Source organism: Myiozetetes cayanensis, unplaced genomic scaffold (assembly GCF_022539395.1).
Source record: "Myiozetetes cayanensis isolate MyiCay16 unplaced genomic scaffold, myiCay2020 scf10, whole genome shotgun sequence".
NCBI lineage: Eukaryota > Metazoa > Chordata > Aves > Passeriformes > Tyrannidae > Myiozetetes > Myiozetetes cayanensis.
In genome coordinates this window covers 16,067,649-16,086,678 of record NW_026086605.1, presented here as the reverse complement: position 1 = coordinate 16,086,678, position 19,030 = coordinate 16,067,649, and the positions used below count along the sequence as shown (strand labels likewise).

Genomic DNA, 19,030 nt, shown 5'->3' with positions numbered 1-19,030 from the left:
TATTACTCCAGCTCTTCAGTAAGGTTTGAAATGAATTCATGAAGCCTACCCTGGACTTCCATGTATTAGTAAAGCAGAAAGAATGCTGGGCAAATTTTGGCACAAATACTTTTAAGTTTTACAGGAAAGAACCACCATGCAAGAAAAAAAAATAGTGGAAAGCAAAGTAGGGCTTCATCTAAATGTAAGATTTAAGGCAGGAGAGGAGAGAGAAGGGGAGAAGCAACTACTATGTATTTACATAATCACAGCTCAGAAAATTTGTGCCTTTGTCAATATAATGGAAGTCTAAGAGAAACCAAATTACAGGTAAGAAAGTATAGTCAGAAATGCCAGATAACATTTCATATTCCTTGTCCTGAAAATAATGGGACATAAATTGGCTATTAGTGAAAAATACACTTCCTACAGCCAGTATTATCTTTCTCAAGATAAGAGGAGGGATCAGTGTATTGCCCAAATAAATGCTGCCCATCAGCCAACCTAAAGAAATGTAGTAGCTCCCAACCCCAGCTGTGTGTTGGGAGTTGTCTGTGTTGCAATTGTTTTGCTTTAAATGTTTGAGAAATCCATTCCCCTACATCATTTATTGATCACTAGAGAGGAGAAACAGAAAAAAACCACCAAACCAAAAGCCAATGCCAGCTTTAAGTCTTATAGTAATTCTTCCTTCATCACCAAGATATTTCTTTAGGCTATCAACTTAAAATTAATTATAAATCCTCACATATATATATAAAACAAAACACATTTGTCATTAAAAAGTTTTGCTACAGGCTTTTGTTCAACTGACAAAATACACTAGGGAGTGTAAAAAATATTTATTCAACCTAATTCAACATAACTATAATTTTCAATACTTAAAAACAAGATTTACAGAGTAATGACCTTCTACCGCTCATGTGAACTCATCTTACAGTCCATACAGTATTTTTATAATTGTATTTTTACAATAGCTTTAACTTCCAGAGGAGACAATGAGCTTTCCCATGGAACAAGTTTCAAACCCGCTAATTTGCACCATTCAATTCTTCAAACTTTTAAAAAACAGTAATAAATTGTTTGGAAATATATACAGTGAAGACCACTGAAAAGCTGTTTTCTTGAAACGAGGAATTCTGTAAGAAATACATATAATATTGTTTCAAGACTATCTTACAGAAAGCAGCAACTTTCAGAGGCTGCTACTCAATTTAAGAGTTTTATATAAAAGTGAGCCCACTACGACAAATATAATCAGCAGACTTACAAGATTATAGTAATTCTTCCAGTACTGCAAGAAACTTAACTGTATTTGATATTGATTGAATGCATAATTCTCAATACCTGTATAGTTTTTGAATACTAATTAGCCTTTATATACACTTTTGTACAATTCTAAAATATTACATCTTGGTAATTAAGATAAACATACTATAGAAAAGGTACCTTATTTTGAATTTCTCTTAACATACATTATTGCAGTCAAATATGAACTCCATTCTGCATTTACTTCATTTCTGGTGAAAAGAAATATTTATGAACAATTCCACTAGAAGATTTTTTTAAACCTTTCTCCATGCATTTGACATACTAATATGAATAAAGAAAAGAAAAACCTGGACAAAACCAAATTGTTGTTAAGAAAGAACTTGAAGTACTAAATCTAGATTAGGTCTGGTATGAATATTAAATGGCTGTATTACGTTTGTCAAAATTTAACTTCACAAAACAGTCAATTTCTGTTGAAATTAAGTTTATAAATACATCAAATAACTGAAGTGCTAATGTCTCCCTCAGCTGACTACCTCAGACATATTGGAACAGTAAAGCTTACTGTATAAATAAACTTTATTACACATTTAAGATTTATCCTTTAGTCCTTTACAAAATGGAGCTGAGTTACCTTAAGAGCATCTACCCTGCTGGCAGGATGCTCAGATCAGGTACTCAGGGTGTAGTGTCACGCCCTTCCAGCCAGCCCTTCCTCCAGGCCAGTCCTGAACAGGGCTGAGTCGTGCACTCGGGTCTGGAAATTTAGAAGATACCCTACTCTGTCAGTTAAAACGTAGCTTTAGTGTTCATTGTTGTTTCCTCACATTTTACTGCTCTTGGTACTTGTATGGATATTTACACAATCAAAAGGAACATGGAAACTAAACAAGTGTTCTAATATTTAACTACAAACTAAGCAACTGCAATTTATTTCCTCCATTATTATTATTCTTTTACTGTGGAGGAAAAAAATGCTATCCAGCACCAGTTACAAACCAGTAAAGCCATGAGAAAATGACACCAGGCACTGCAGAAGATACAACAGGACACTGAAAATTATCAGTAATGAAACAGTCACCTGAAAGGCATGCTAATTTTAACACCTAGTACTTAGGTGGTTCAAGCTGACATACAAGTCCTGTAGAGGGTGATCTGTCTTCTGCTTTCGCTGTCATTTGAGTATTTCACACTCCCGGTTTGATACCAGCAAAACCCAAGGAAATCTTTACTGACTGATGTCCCACAGTTACTTCTCCTCGGCAATGACTCACACTTCCTTTCTAAAACAAATTCCCTTCATTGTGTGAAATGCTGAATGGATGACAGCGTGGGTATGAAAACACCTATAGACAAGGCATTTGGATATAGCCCACATTAACAACATTTAAAATGTTCTGTAGTTGATGCTTTTTTTTTCTATTCAGTATATTGGCTCAAAGAAAATAATTCAAGAAGCCTGTTGCCCTACAGAAATACCCAAAAATAATGAAAGCCAAGTCACATTCTTAGGTTCAGTGGTTGCTGAAAGGATTTACCCTGCCACAAGACAGTGCTTTATTGTATTTAAAGAGAAAAGAAAAAAAAAGAGGAGCAGCAACTTATCACAATTTTCCACTACTGTGCAATAACAATGGAACCAATACAACATGGAAACCTGTTAGGTGAGACTCTATGACATCTGGAGGTCACAGCCTTACGCTCCTTCTTGCTCAGGATAATTTAAAATTTTGCGGTGAGCTTGGCGCAAATATTGCTGCTGCTTGAAGTAAACCTTAAAAGCTCCTTTTATAGCAACAAAAGCAATTCCACCCTGAAATAAAAAGATATTTTGAAAACCTGCACAGTTCAGTGACATACCATTGCAAATGTTCTTCTTAAAAATTTCCAGTCAAAGAAGATTTGTTTTCAAACATATGGCATTTTCTTTTGAAGATTACCTAATTAGGACAATTCCAAACGAGTATCTCAGACTTTTCTGTCATAATGCACTGTTACAGAGGTTAATGTTACTTAAAGGGATTACACACTGAATCTATAAAAGCTTTTATTTGCTTGGAAATCTGACAAACATTCTTAAAAAAAAAAAAAACAACCAAACCAAAATACATCTTATTTCAAGAACAAAGACAATGCAGATATGTATCTGCTTTCCTCCCTTCTCTGTATATATACTATACATGGCACAAGGAATAATAAACATAACTATTCTATAACCAGACTCTGAAAAACACCACTTGCCAAAAGTGAAGTGAAATAAACCCTGTCTTTGTAAAACACACTTTTTTCCCCCTAGAAAGTTTTATAATATGTTTATCTCAAGCCTTCAAAGTGAGACACCAAGAAGCCTTTAGTCTGCGTGCATGTTTGTAATATCACTGTTTCTTCTCTATGGAAGAGAGGGGCATAAACACATTGGAATTGTAAAGGGGGCTGAAGTGACAGTCAGATGACCTGGGATACCATATTACCAAACTCAGTGTGCTTCCTGTTGCATGGCTGCAACCAGAGAGGTTATTCACAAAGCAAGAGATCATCTCCTCTCTTTGTCACTCCCTCTCCACTCAACTTCTCTGGAGAGTTAGTTTTTCTCTCCTTATTAAAATAAGAAACAAAGGGCTTCTCTCAAAATTAGTAAACGGAAGTTTATATGAAAAAGTTTATAATATAAATCCTAGTCTTCTCTTGCAGAGATTGTTCTTAGAAGATGCTGGCTAAGGTTACTGCTAAGGTTTGCTTGGTACAGGACCAGATAAAAGTTTCAGCCTTGTCTTGAACTGAGATAGTTTCAGTCATAAGGACAAAGTCTTCACCCACATGGTGCTTGTCCACTGCCAAAACAGGCAACCTTAAAAAACCCCTTCCCTTAATCAAATGCCACTCTTAAAATTCTAGATCAATTCATGTTCCTTTTTACCTTTCCTCCTTCCCCTACAATGCTTCATATTCCCATATTATAATAATTTATCAAACAAACAATACTGAATCTTACCAAGATTGTCCTTTGTAAATTTGAGTTAACACTGCTGAACATCAGCTTGCCAACTATCGTGGCAATAGTAGGGAAAACCAGAGCTCCACAGAGAATACGTGTAGCAGAGACATGATCTGCCAAAGGGTTGGCCTCTGCTGGAATACGAGGAACAGGACATCCAATGCCTAAAGGGATAAGAGTGGAGAAAGAAAAGATTACATAGGCACTGCCTCGAAAAGAGCACAGCACAGCAGTGCCCACTCCTTTACAAATCTATAGCCCAATTACTTTTTGAGAACTATCCCTCTTCTCAGTGAATATTCTGTTTCCATTAAATTACTGTATTAATTTTTGCTTTCAGATAGGACACGTGATTTTTAGCAGCTTCTTTTGTTACTAAGGCCTTAACTGATACCACGGTCCTGCTTCTCTTGGCCTACCTTTCCCTGTAAGTACTGTACAAACACAATCTAACAGAATGAACAGAGAAGAGAGGGATGGTGTTAATCACCTCTACTTAAGAATGGCAAACACTACTTGCCTATCCCTATCTCCTGAAGGCAGAAAAATGCAATCTTGGTGTTTTCTTTTAATTTATCACATTACCTGGAAAAATGCTGTTCAAAATTTGTAGCTTATTAGAGTATTTGCGCCACAGTCTGAGCACATAGTCCTCCCAGCGGATCATCTTGCCCAATATTAGCATGACTGGGATAGTGGGAAGGCCAATCAGAAGAAATAAGGGATCAGCTCTCTCCATCACATCAAGACCTTCTTTGTGACCCACAACCTGGAAAATACACACACGGTTGACAAACATAACAAAGGCCACAACGGAACAAAAACATAACTTACAGAGTCAAGTCTGTTCGGAGCTGCCCACACATTTTAAGTTAAAGTTAAAAGGAATATTGTTTTACCTAATTTAGTCTGTTTTCTCTTTGTATCCTTGGTTGCTTATGAAGTGTAATGCAGGTGAGCTACCAGCCCTAGCTTGCAAATCATTAATTTTGCAGAGAGCTGTAACACAATTCCTTCCCATCCCAAGAGAAGTTTCATGTGTTTCTGTGTAGGTAAAACCTCTAAACATCTGAAACATTAATTTAGCAGGCTTTCCAAATGCTTTCCAAAATGCACTGAAGCATTTACAGTTTTACAACAATTAATTCTACACTCAGAAATTGATTGGATACTACTGTTCAAAGGATAAACTAATAGCAAGTATCTCACGATGTTTTAATCAAAATGTTACGTTATTTAGGAATCCCTTATGCCACAGAGACCACAGTATTAAACTGTTGCTTCTCTAGACAGTGCAGGAAGATACATTATTTTTAACTGTAGTGGAAATAGCATTTCCTCATGTGTACTTTATTTTCAAATGTGGTTAGTGCTATGATTTTAAAGGACAATCATTACTGCTGCGTCTTACCCTTTCTACTGGCACATAAAAAAATTAATCAGCCTTTGCAGTTTATAAAACGTATGTATTAAAATTGTAACAAAACAGTGCCTTATGTTTCCTAAAAAGTACATAGTTTTAATTTTGAATAAATCTAATGGGGCCGAGGACATAAAAAACATTAGAGTGGTAGATATCCTCTAGAGGTGTCTCAATTTAAGAATTACTAAATGCTAACAAAGTCCTTGAGGTCCTTCTGGGAAGAACAGGCTGTTTCATGACTCTCTCTATAAGAATCCAGGAAGACTAGAAACATTAAAGTAATTATTATGTTTGTCAGGCAGTGGATTTTCTGATGCACTTTCACTGACTTTTTGTTTTCCCCACAAATACAACAAGCTATCAAGTCTTCACTTGCCAGGGTAATGTACCCCAGTACCTTCAAACTGTATTTTTTAGACATGCTTTGAAAACTATTCCATTTTATGCTTCCAGAACAGGAAGTTATGTTATCTAAAAATAGGCATAACCGATACTGTTGCTGCCAAAAGATTATCCCTGAAAAAAATATTCAGCATCTGTCTTCCAGCTTCTTCCATATCTTCCACCCAAACCATGAAGTCTGACGCTATCCTTTTTCTCCTTAGAGTCCTTGTCCATCTAAAAAAGCCTCAGTATCTTGTCTCTTCTGCTTTAGATTACTATATTTCTTTGCTTTCAGTAACCCTGTATGATTTGTTACTGACTTAGCTACCAACGGAGTCACAATGTCAATGCTGTATTTAATTTTCTTAACCTTTAAAAATAGCTTTGTGCTTCTCATTCAGCTGAAGGAAAGGAGTCTGAAATGCATCAGGAGACAAGTCGGGGTGGCAAAAGGGGTGGAACAGTTTCCCTCTATTACCACCTTAATCTTCCCCCTTCTAAGCAAAAATAAATTGTCTTGCCCAGTGCGTCATCCATACAATCAAAAACATTAAATCAGGTAAAGTGCTAATTCTTCGTACCTGGGATTTGACCAACTGCCTAAACTGATGTTTAGACAGATCCTCATTTCAAAAGCAAAACAACTACAGAAAGAAGCACTTATCTTTCCATTTGGTTATGTAGTTAGGGCAGCTAAAAAGGTCATATACTTTCCTACAGAAATGGACTCAATGGGCAAGGAGAAGAGGACTGGTGCATTTCAAAAGTCTGGTTGTGGTATTACAGGTGGTTGTAATGTTCCCGTAGGAAACAAAGAGTAAAATATCCAATGAGAAAATTCCTAAGTGTACCATTCTGTAATACAGAGACTTGTCCACTGGCAAGGAGGTGGTACTCAAAGTCATTACACACCTCATGCACCTGCTTGACCCCAGCCAAACTGGTGCCAGGGGGACTGCAACAACTCGTTTGGGCTCCACTTCATTTCTGCTACAAGATCACACACAAACTGAACCAGAACAGCACATCATCTTGAGATGGAGCCATCTGCAGAACTGCAGGGCAGTACCACACTGTTCAGGAACAACTACTGCCAGATGACTTACGTGGAGAAGGACCAGGTTGTATATTTAAAATGAGAACTGTGTAGAGCAATACTTGCTGGCATACAACTGAATTTGCATCAGAAATGTTTTTATGCTTTCAGGCAAAACAGGTTATGGACTTGATATACGAATCAACAACTACAACAGTAACAAAGGTCCTTCTAATTGTACCATCTGTGAAAACTCTTGTCTTGTGGCTGAACTAGGACAGCTGTGAACAAGCCTTTCTGTAGTCAATAGTCTACCACCTATCAACATTATTTTTATATTTAAATAGCAAGCTCACAAGAACAGAAGTAGGAAAAGTATTTTTTCCCCTTTCAACTAATCATACAGTCTGAAGTAATCAAAAGAGCATATTATTAATTTGCAGTGTTTTGCATTTCTTGTTTATGAATGAATTGCATCATTCAGAGGGTGCATTTTCTTTCATACAATTAAAAAAAAAAAAAAATCACCACGTTTCAACCCTTTGAATGTTACCAGCAAAGTTTTTCTCCAGCTAAGAGAAAAGATTAGTCTCATGTCCTTTCTGAAGAATTACACATTAGTAGTAGCTAGGCAGTAATGCCACCTTTTCTGTGAGAACAGACTTGGGTTCACCAGCCTGCCATACAACAGGCAGCCAACTAGAGCAGCAGTGAATTTTGTTAGCTGCAGACTGAACCACGTTTGAACAGGCAGACTTGGCTTTATACAGTGTGACCAGTTAAAAGTGAAACGCTTTCTGTGCGCCCATCTGGAATTCACTTGTTAACCACAATGAAAGCAGCTGAAGTATGTTTTAAGCCAAGGAAAAGAGGACTCTTAATAGACCATTTCTTTAGAAGACTCGCTTTCAAAGCTGGTAAGGAGAGGGAACACGTGTGTACCTGCATCACCGTCACGGCTCCGTACGTAACAGCTGTCCAGTATATAGAGCCCACCATTATTCCAGCTGCGGCAAAGGGACATGCCTTTGAGATCAGTCGATCTGCAAGATCCAAAACGTAAACAACTGGACCTATGATAAAGGAAAAGTAAGGTTTCAAGATAGATATAAATACACATAAAAGCATCCTGAAGAAAGATCTCGATGTCTGTCACTGATAAGAAAGAACAAACTTGGCAAGATACAAGTCTGACATACCACACGTACTGTTTAAATGAGGACATATAATTAAAAAGCTACTAAGCTAAACTTGTAGCTACCTACTATTTTATTTACTGCAACATCTTTCCAAGAGATTGATAAACTGATTAGAGCTCTAATTTACCCACAAAAGTTGACAAGCTTCCTTTGTGTTGGATCAGAATGATTCTGTTTTGGAAACCACTTTAGGCTTAGTGGCTTTTTTTGTTAGACACTTAGGTTTCAAAAGGAAAAAATATCAATAAGTAGTAAGGTACTTCATGTACTTATCTTTGACAGCTTCACCTGAAAATTCTACCATTAAACTATCCTGCTATACAGTAAGAAGTAGCACAGTCAATAGGAAAGGCTCTTTCCACTGGTAGAGGGTGCATTCAGTATTTTTAGAGGACTACCTCTCAAACACTAGAGATAAAATACACTCCTATTTAGGTTATTTAGTGCCTTTGACAACAATGCACGAATAGTTCCATTGTTTTGTCTATGGACAACTGCACTTTGTAGACTTAGAGCAAGACATTACTCTGGCCAACCCTGCTGAGGTGAACAAGGGCAATGTTGTATCTTTTCTTTGAGCGACTGCAACAGCACCAGTCAAGCAAAAGCCAGAACACTGAAATGTATGTATGGAAGTGAAAAACATCATCACTATGATCAGATTCTACATTACTTTTGTATTTGTCAACAAATTCTACATACAGACTGTCCTCCCCCAGCTCAAAGGCAGAACAGTTCCTGTTAGCTCCCTCCTACTTTTCCCTACCAAATTCAGTGAGAAAGTTATGCTCAAAACCAGCCTACAGGCATTCTTCAAGTAACTAATCCTCTGTGTCTCTCATTAAGGTTTTCCCACTCTGGCTCTCTTGAGCAATGGCATGAAATGACTTAGTGAAGTCTGGATAGACTAGATGGACAGGACTTCTGCTAGATGAATAGCCAGGCTAGTGAGCATGTTCTGGATTGTACACTGGTCCTGAGTTCATTGCCATTTTCCTCCTGACCTCCAACAAATCAAAACTTGTTCTGACCTTGCACAGAATTAAGATTAGGTGCCATAGGTTTTTTATTTTTTACCTTTCCAAAGGTAAAACTTTTGGCATTGCCCAAATACAAAAGAATTCCTTGCAGCTCAGTTATCACCTTGAATACTCGTAGTACATCACAGTTTTATTTTCTTAGTTATTAGAGTGGTGATAATTTAACATCCCATTCCCAAAAAATGGTGTCTGAACTATCATATTTACACTAAATGAATTAAAAGCTGTGCATTTAAACATTGAAACAAGATCTGACATTCACATCAGATATTTGCAGAAAATGTGTTTCCATGAGCCACAGTGACAAAATTGTTACTCCTGTTTCATGACTTCGTTGGTTCCTCTTTTTCAGAGCACAGCTCTAGTGTGAGTGATCTCAAAACAACCAGTTCTACTCAGTTCAAGTCAGTCAGTGAAAAAAAGCAAGAGGAACATCTAATTGAATTCATCCACTGTCATGTTTTATCAGCATCGGTATTCTCATAAAGCACTCTCAAATACATCTGTTTTGTGATGGGTTTTTTCCTTTTTTTCTTTTTAAACAGGGTAGAATTTTACACACTATTTGTACAGTGGTGGCATCCAGAGCCCTTACAGAAGGACTAACTTTTTTTCCCTATACATGTGTATGTGTGTGAATATGCATCAGACTGGTGGGCAGTCCTAACAACTTGGGCAGAATGTTGCTTAATGCACTCTCTATTTGAGCTCTGCTGGAGCCTTGAGTTCTTAATTTGCTACTCATGTCCTTCAAATAGTTTCTCTTTGTGTGCATTTTCCAGTACTCTGTGCATTCTTTAGCAAAAAGCTCTTGTTTTAAGGGCAGGAAGAATGTTCCTATGTGGCTTTTAAGACACTGAACAGCTCACCAGTATCCTGCTTCAAATATACTGATGTCAATTAGTCCACAAACAGCGTAACTGCAGAGTTAATTTGTTCTCGAGTTGAGCATCCTATTGTTGATTAAGTACCAAAATCAAAAAGTTTGTGAAGAAGGAACACGGTTTAAAATACAAGGAACTAGAACAAGCAGTTCAGCTCTTAACAACTGTGTTTAATTTTCCAGACTTAAGAAAGCGCTGGGATGTCTATCGGTGTGCTTGAAGTAGCAACAAGGTCGTAACTGCAAGTACGAAATGCACAGTAATTTACACATCTTGACCGTTTCCCACAGTCACTGAAAAAGTTGTTCAGTTGTGTCATTTTGAAACCTTGTATTTGTTTGAAGATAAGAGACTCAAAAAGCAGTGAAGCTTCCCTTGTAACACTTCAAGTAGTAACAAATCACACCTCCTGATATTAATCATTAAGAGAAGCTAACTACAGAATTGGGTATAGAATACTAGAAAAAAAATTACTGAAACAACTTTTTAACTAGTCCCTTAGGAAGGCAGCAGTGAGAAAGGAGGACAAATCTGTTTCTTTTAAAATGGTATTAAGGAAGAAGAAGGAAAATAAATATCACTGATATACAAATTAAAGAAGGAGATACAAAATGAAAATGTTTTTCATTTTGCAAAACCTATCATGCTTTAACAGAATTTTTTCTGCCATAATCTGTTTTCTGTCCATTAAACTGAAATAATTATATAAGAGAGACTTCAGTTACTTTCAAAGTGCCAATATTTTTTTTCTATTTAGTAAAAGTTCTCAGAAGAGAGGAAAAGAGCTAGCAAGAACATAATTATTACCAATCACCAAAGCTGATAGGCACTATCAAATTTTAAATGGAATTATAATGTAAAGATATGCCATGGGAGGGGTTGTTTAGAATTGGTAATTATATAAAAAGATACCCACTGTTCCTTATAAAGATATTAATGGATGCCTCCTCAAACTGATATTACTTTCAAACTAGAATCATTAATTAAAACTTACGTTAGGGAGTGCCCTTTCACAGAAATTTTTTTTTTTTTTAGAAAGAAGTTTCCAGCAGCACATTAGAGAAGTTTTAATGTAAATAAGTTTTTGAACTATGATGCCTCAGGGAAACTTTTTACTTGTTACTTCTTCCCTGCTCAAGTAATCTTAGATTCTTGTACAGTATGACCAGTACTGACTTCAAAGATTCCTGCTGCAGGAGAAAGGGGCTCCTAACAAGACTGCCTGAAAACATCTTACTGTCCAGCTCTGCCTGCTGTGACCTGGACTGACTGACTTGAATTGTGAGAGAACAGCTTTGGGTTATTAGAAAGATCCACAAAAGGGCAAGACTCTCTCACTTGTTTAAGGCTCTTCAAGCTCGTGATTGATGTTGCACGGACCCAAATTCATCTCCCTGCTCTGCTATTGATGTCTTTTGTACTCTTACCCAAGTCTGAATTTTTATGCCCTTGTCTCTTAAAATGGAAAAAGATGGCATTGTGAAGGAAAATACATCAAATACATGAAAAGGTTCTTGCATACCTGAATGCAAGAGCTGAAAAAATCTCACGCAAGAATTTTAGCCTGCCTTCAGAAAGCAGCAGTGTTAGAATTTAGGAATTTTAGCTTTCAAATGCAATATGGTACAAATTGCAAGAACAAATTAAAACACCTGTTGTTGTTTATCTGCATGTATCCTGTCCAAACTATAGCTGATTCCCCTTTTTCCCAATGCCAAAATAAAATGCAAATGCAGCTCACATTACAATTTCATCATTCAAGATACAAATAAGAATTTTAAACAGCCTAAAATTTTGTGGTACATTCTCTATCCAGATTTTACACCAGTTTTCTTCCCAAAGCCAATGCTAAATGTTATCACTTGATGCCTTCTTTATGATGGAGATCTCCCTTATCTTTATAGCGAAGCTGAATTGTGGTCAATACATAAATAACTTGGTAGTAAGCTTCATGCTGCTTTATGTTTCTTGAATATCAACAGCACACTAGTCCATATTTTCTCTCCCAATACTCAGTGTTCCATCATGGAAATAAACATTATCACTCGTAAAATTCCCTCAACACCTTAATTTTGTCAGCCCTTGTACCAACAGGAAAGAGGTTCTGTCCCAAAGAATTGAGAGTGTCTTGCTTTCATTTGTTTCATTCAAAAAAAAAAAGATACTTTAAAAGATCTTTAAAATCCTCTAAATACCTGCACTCACTTGCTACATCAGCATTTCTTTAACAAGCAGTTTGACTTTTAAACAAAATTTAAGCGCCCGTGGCAGCATTTCATTTTCTTGCTTTACTTAATATATCCCACAGAACACACGGGCAAAGAAGGGCTGCTGATTTAATTACATGCAACAGTGTCCTACCTGGCTACTCAAGTAAGTAGACTCTGAAAGTCCACATCCAACCTTTTTCTTCCACCTTGATCAACAGAGCTAAAGCAGTGCCCAGCAACCACGATATTCTGAATCTATTACAGGGCAATGTTGACTCAGAAATACCTCCCAAACAAAGTGAAAGTTTGTTTTTTGGGTAATACCACATGCTGCTTAGTAAGGTTCTTTCCTCTTAATTTCCTTTGATAAGTTTCTCTGCAAGCTGAGTCAAAAAAAAGGATGTGTTTATGTGCTGTGTGGCAACTGCTGAAAGAAGTCACCCTCTGCTCAACTTGAAAAATAATCCCATTACCCATGAAATAATTACAGGTCAATCACAAGATTTATCAATTTACATGAGTGGAACACAGACAAAACTTTTAGAAGGTATTTAACTAAGCCACCGAACAGGATGTGAGCAAAAAATAAAGTTATTTCTTTCTGTCTGGAAAAGGGAATAGACAAGTTTTCAACAGAACTGACGGCTCCGAGTACAAGAAAGGAAAAAAAAAAAAGAAAGCAAGAACAAATATAGAAACAACAATTTCAACGATACATATCTTACCTAGCTTTGGAAATACTATTAAATATTCTGCATTGCACTGAGGACAGGCAACTCTAGCAGTACTGTTTCCTCTTTGCTTCTCATCCACCCAGCGCTGCAGACACGTCTGATGAACCCATTTGGTGGAGCCCCTGCACCTGCAAGGTCTCACCCACTCCGCTGTCCGATCGTCCTCGTCGGTAGCAAAACAAACCCAGCAGCTCCTGAAATTACAGGAAGGAAAAAAAGAGATATTTTTGCCACTTTTACATACCTAAACATACACATGTGAAAGCAGGTGGCTTTAGAAAATGTGCATGTTGAGGAGAGGATGCTTGTTACCTCATTCTAAATCACCAAAATGTAAGTATTTTGTACCACAGTTTTGCTATAAAAACCAACATAATAAACATAATATTTCAGACAGCTAAATAACTGCTTTTAATACAACCAGAATTATTAATTTAACTTTTAGCTAATTTATGATTAAAAAGCCTTGAGACTGTAGTCCAACCTTTGAATAACTAATTCAACATATGAAAAATCCATGTATTTTTTTAGTGTATTACCATCTCCTTCTACAGCAGACATTTTGGTAAGCTTGTTTGATGTTAAAAATATAACATCAATACCGTAGTCTGTTACTTGGAAAACTAACTGCAATCCACCTAAATTATAAAACAAAACAAATGATACAGCATGTCACAAACTGAACTGTAAATAATTATATTAAATTCATTTCCTCTCTTTGAAAAAAAAAAAAAGTACTTTGTTGAAACAAATCTATTTTGTATAATGTAGATCAGGTTGCAAAGTAACTCAAGAATACTATTGTACTACTGGAGGAGGAAATTTCTGCACTGCAGAATTATGTGGACATCTAAAATTCAAACATAATAACTCTGTAAGGAGAAAACACAAGACTGACAGGCCCTATGACCTGACCTGAAGTGAGCACATAACCTGGTACCTCCCAGATATCTGACATGATGATTAGGACTGACCCTTGGACACCTTACAACTTGCAAGAGAAGGCAAAATATGGATCTAAACTAGGAAAATATCAGACATGTTGACCCAATAGTTTTTACTGTGAAAAAATTTACTAATTCCCATACTGAAGAAATTAAAGTTCACATAATAAACAAGAATCTATCAAAACAAGTATCTTTCTACAAATATAAGTGTACATATAGAAATATAGATATCTGATTTGATATATTTTTAAAATATTTTACACAAGCCATTGCAATCATACTTAAGCCTTTAAAAAACAACACAGCAACATCACCCCTACAATTTAACTATCAAGACACAATTTAATCAGACATTGTGCACTATCTGAAGTTTTGCATCACTATTTTGATGGAGTTTTGTTCTCTTAAAAACTCAAGTACAATATCAAGATGAAGAGCCAAGAGGCTTCTTAACGTGTAACCAGTAACAGACAGTAATTGAGACAGGAAGAAACTGAGAAATGCTCTGGCATTAGTAAACAAAACATCTTTAGTATTTGAGAATCATGACAGTGGTTTCTATGCCAAGATGTTATGCTGGTTCATGATGCTTTTCCTCTCGCCCCCCCAAGCATTCCTTGTCAGTAAAAAAACCTTCTTGCTGGCCTTTTAAACTCCTCCCTGTCATTTTTTCTTGTTTCAGCTTCTCTATCACTCCTCACCTTTATTCCTTCCCCCCCCTCATACTTTTTGTTTCAGTCTGCCCATTCTGTATCCTATCTCTAACTTAAGTTAGCACCTGGGAGGAGAAATTACAGTTTAGAAGTCCCCTCCAAAATTTTGCAAGATTGTCATATCCTCTCTTGCTGAAACCAATCCTAAACAGTTGTCAGAAATGCACAAATTTATACTCGAGTATAGACATAGTGGAGGCCTCTCTGCTGCACCCATTCAAAAAAAAACATGCTTGTAACTAACTAAGCTCATCAGAAAACATTTAGAAGGGAATTATATGCACATCAAGAGCCACTACAGCCACTTTCAAAGCAACAAAACCAGAGCAATTCCTTTAAAAAGTCAGTTGTAAACAGGTTGTGGGTTTTGTTATTGTTCTCAACTCCATGACGAAAAAGACGGAGACTCTACACTGGGAAATTTAATTTTGTCGGGCTCCAACTTGAAGAAATGAAACATATTGTCTAACACCTTCCTCACTGCTTTGGGTAGCATTCTATTTGTAAATGGAAAATGTTTCTTTACAGAGGAATAACCACATTTTGTTTGTAGAAATAACTGTTTATATATATATATAAATGTTTATATATAACTGTTTATAGGAAAAATATTTGCAATATATAATTTTTAAAGCACTGAATCTTTTTTTGATCTATAGTGGTGGAAGTGTGTTGAAACTAAGTTGTGTGTACGAGCAGAAGGCAGCCTGTAGCGACTTATTAGTGGCACACTTGTAAAAGGGAATACAATTTGGGATTCAGATTCCAGGGAAGATTGCAGAAAAGGCAATGTAATATTGAACAATATGTAAAATGAACCTGTCATGGCCAGTTGTAAGTACAGAATACATTACAGTAGCTACAGATGTAAAGTCAAACTGAGGTGCTCTAAGACTAGAAGTGCCTCAGTTTGCCTTCAAGGCTCTTCAGCCGAAGAACTGACACCCTGACTCAGAGCTGTAGTTTCTTCCATTTGTCTTAATGGGAAGGTAAAATCAAAGACTGACTTGGCTTCTTCCTGTCCTTCCCCACACTGGTTTCAATCACAAGTGTCATGTTCTGCACTCCTGTAGCTCCACCCCTCTTCTCACCTTCGTGCCCCCAACATGCAGCTACTGCAGTCCCAAATGAAAGGACACATCAACCTTCCTAAGCAGGAGGAGGAAAGACAGCCAAGCCACAAGTTAGTAAGAATCTGGATGAAATGTTTATTTATTTACATCAGGACCTCCCAAATTTACTTTAAGAACAAATAAGACAATACAACACTACTGATAATTGTTCCTATTCAGCAGGGGTTTTTCTGCATTAAAGGTAAAATGTTCACTGATTCATTCCACGTCCTATTTAGGTCTACAACTGCTTTAATTTTGCAACTCAGATTTTTATTTATAAACTAAAGACTTCACAACAGAGCTAGTTAGGTCTGAGATGCCAGCACAAAATGCAAGTCTAGAGTTTATTCAAATAAGGACAGATTTAAGCATGAACATAATCTTGCTACACTGCAATTTTAACTAGTGAACTTGTCCATGAATATTCTGTGGATTAAATTCTGTTCTCAAGTTATCTGTCAAGGTTAGTTAAGTCAAGAAAAATATGCATCTTTTCTTTAATTGCTTCATCCAATTTCTTGCAGCCAATCATATCTGAAAACCTGAAAGACCTATGAAAAGAACAACAAAATCCTTTACAGACTTAAACCTTTAGCAAGTCATGAATAATGAACAGTAAATTCCCTGTATTCTGTCATCAGCTTTATCTCCTTCCATTGACAGCAGCTATAGCAGACAGGGCTAAATAAAACCATTTCAAAACAAGTACCTTGGCTCTTGCCAGATTTTCCGTTTTCTTGTACTGAATAAAATATGACCTTGATTCTTACCACTGAATCAGGTTGCTACTCAGATAACCTGAAATAGAAAGGGCTGAAAAGGTGGAACAAGGCATTGTTTCTGATAGAAACTCAATCCTTTTTCCTTGATGACTTTCTACAGAGCCAAATCAATAACACTAATGTATTTTCCCACACTTCCTTGGCTCAAAAGAAAAATAGCCACCCCCAAATGAAACAAAAAAACCAAACCAACCCAAACCAACCCAACAAAAACCCCCCCACAATACCAAACAAATAAAATCCCAAACAAAACAAAAAAAAAACATAAGCAAAATGAAAACATAGGCAAAACCCAGGCCAATATCACCATTTCAGCTTTGAATATAAGGTTACAAATGCCTTTGAGATTCCACTGCCCAGCAGCTAAAGCTCTCCGGTCTCAAAAATTCTATTCTGACTCCAAGAAAATGCATTTATTCCATTTGGTTTTCTCTGTAAAACAGTAGAGACACACCCTTTTCAGGACATTGCATATGTTAAGAGCAAAGCAGATGGAGAGAAACTTGTACTGAAGACTAGAGATCCTATACTCCAAATGTTATGTGACTAATCTAAAAAGCCAAGGCCTGCCTAAAAACAGGCTTTTCCAAACCACAAGTTTCTTACTAGGAAAGGAGGCCACTCTCTCTGGTACCTGGTTGGAGTTACAGCTCCCACACATCAGTAGGATCCTCCAGCAGCAACAGACGTACCTAGAGGCAGACTGCTTTCCTTTTTATTAAGCAATCCTCCTCAAGGTTACTGTTTTCCAAAACCAGTCTTAGATGGAAGACAGAATCTAATTCACCTAATTTAAATCAAATCTGCCTCAATCTGTGAGAGCTGAATTCATCATAAAACAGCTTTGTTTTCAAGCAGGCATGACTGTGTAAAGCAGTACAAAAAAGTAATTTAAAAGCAGTGTATTGATTCCATACACGCACTAGTAAAAGATCTGCAGAAATTTCTAAAGCCCCATAAGCCCAGCAGATATCCTTGTGTTCACAACACTTAATGGAAGATGACTTGTGAGACTGGGACAGCACAGCTGCTTTATAGGCTGGTTTCGAATATTCAGTACTGCAAGTGGGAATGCAAAATGTTTTGGAACTTTTCCTCTGATGTTCAATGTATAAATGGTAAGCAAAGCCAGAAAACTTCTCAGAAAAGAAAATTATCGCAAGACTTTCAGCAGGACATAACCCTTACCATGGGAAATGCAAATTTGAACATACAGGACGTACTCTAAAACTAAAAAGCATTTTCCCTCTCATTATAGATTCTTCATAAAACCAGACATTTTCTGCATTCTTCCTGCATCATAAAGCACATTGCTTTCCCTTAAAGTGGCAGGAATTTGCTGATATCCTGCTGTCAGGGTAAAGCATCCTTGTTCTGCTAAGCAATTAGTGTCTGAGTAGCTTATTGCATTGAATTTCATATCCAAAAAGAAGAAAGTGAAAAGGCTGAAAGGTAACAATAGCTGATAGTAACAATAGCACAGAGAGCCCACACAGTGAGAGGTGAAAACTTATCTTGGAAGAAATGACTGAAAGCATTCCAAGAACTGGCCATAAAAAGGGGGATGACCCACAGATCTGCTCTTTGGAAGAGGCAATTTTTTATGATCTTGTGTAACAACTTTTTATGCATGGTCTATACCAACAGATAAAATATCTTGATGACAAATATTGATAAGATTACACTAAACCTGCCAGCTACACTCTAAGTACTGTAAGATCACGTTTCAGTGGGAAGACTAGGATGTCAGACAAATGGAGTGATGTAGCAGCATCACGCTGCTTTGGAGCTGGCTGGTATTTTCGCTGAGGGACAGCAAACTGTTCTCTCAAAAACCACGAGAAACACCAGACTGCAAATGCTACTGCTGAGCATTTCCTTTCCCCGAGTGTGAAGGAACCAGCAGCAATAAGATTCTTGTGCTAAAGGACCTATGCCTGGTCACAACAGAATGCAAGCCTAGCCTACAAATCCCTGATAAAGGCTACAAAGAGGGGAATACCATTACCCCAAGAAGTGTTACCTTATGTCACGCTTCACAGAGGAGATGAAGTGCCAGAAGAAATGGACTCGCAGGATTACAGACAGAACACCGCTCTTTCCCCAGTATTTTCCTGGCCGTTACACACAGAGGAAAATACTTTTATCTTCAAGCCAAGATCTGCCTATGAACCTCAAAAAACCCTTACACTATCCTAAGGAGAAAAACCCACAACATAGAGTGAGGAAAAGAGATACCAGTGCAGAAATAGTAGTCCTGGCTGCTCCATCAGGACTTTTGTGGATCCTTTTAAGGCAGCATGGCATAGCAACCATG

General features: G+C 37.0%; 1 protein-coding gene across 2 annotated transcripts in view; it reads right to left on the bottom strand.

Moving 5' to 3' along the window:
- Window positions 1–806: 806 nt before the first annotated feature.
- Window positions 807–19,030, bottom strand: part of MARCHF5 (membrane associated ring-CH-type finger 5) — a 28,404-nt gene continuing 10,180 nt past the window's right edge. Inside the window, exons 2-6 of one of the 2 annotated variants that reach the window (XM_050305268.1) lie at window positions 13,148–13,350; window positions 8,032–8,132; window positions 4,832–5,015; window positions 4,244–4,410; window positions 807–3,064 (exon numbers count right to left, since the gene is read on the bottom strand). In XM_050305268.1, coding sequence (XP_050161225.1) covers window positions 2,948–3,064; window positions 4,244–4,410; window positions 4,832–5,015; window positions 8,032–8,132; window positions 13,148–13,350 — 772 coding nt within the window. In that variant the 3' untranslated portion in view covers window positions 807–2,947. Of the gene's footprint in view, window positions 3,065–4,243; window positions 4,411–4,831; window positions 5,016–8,031; window positions 8,163–13,147; window positions 13,351–19,030 lie in introns of both variants that reach the window. The other variant, XM_050305267.1, reaches the window with a different exon arrangement.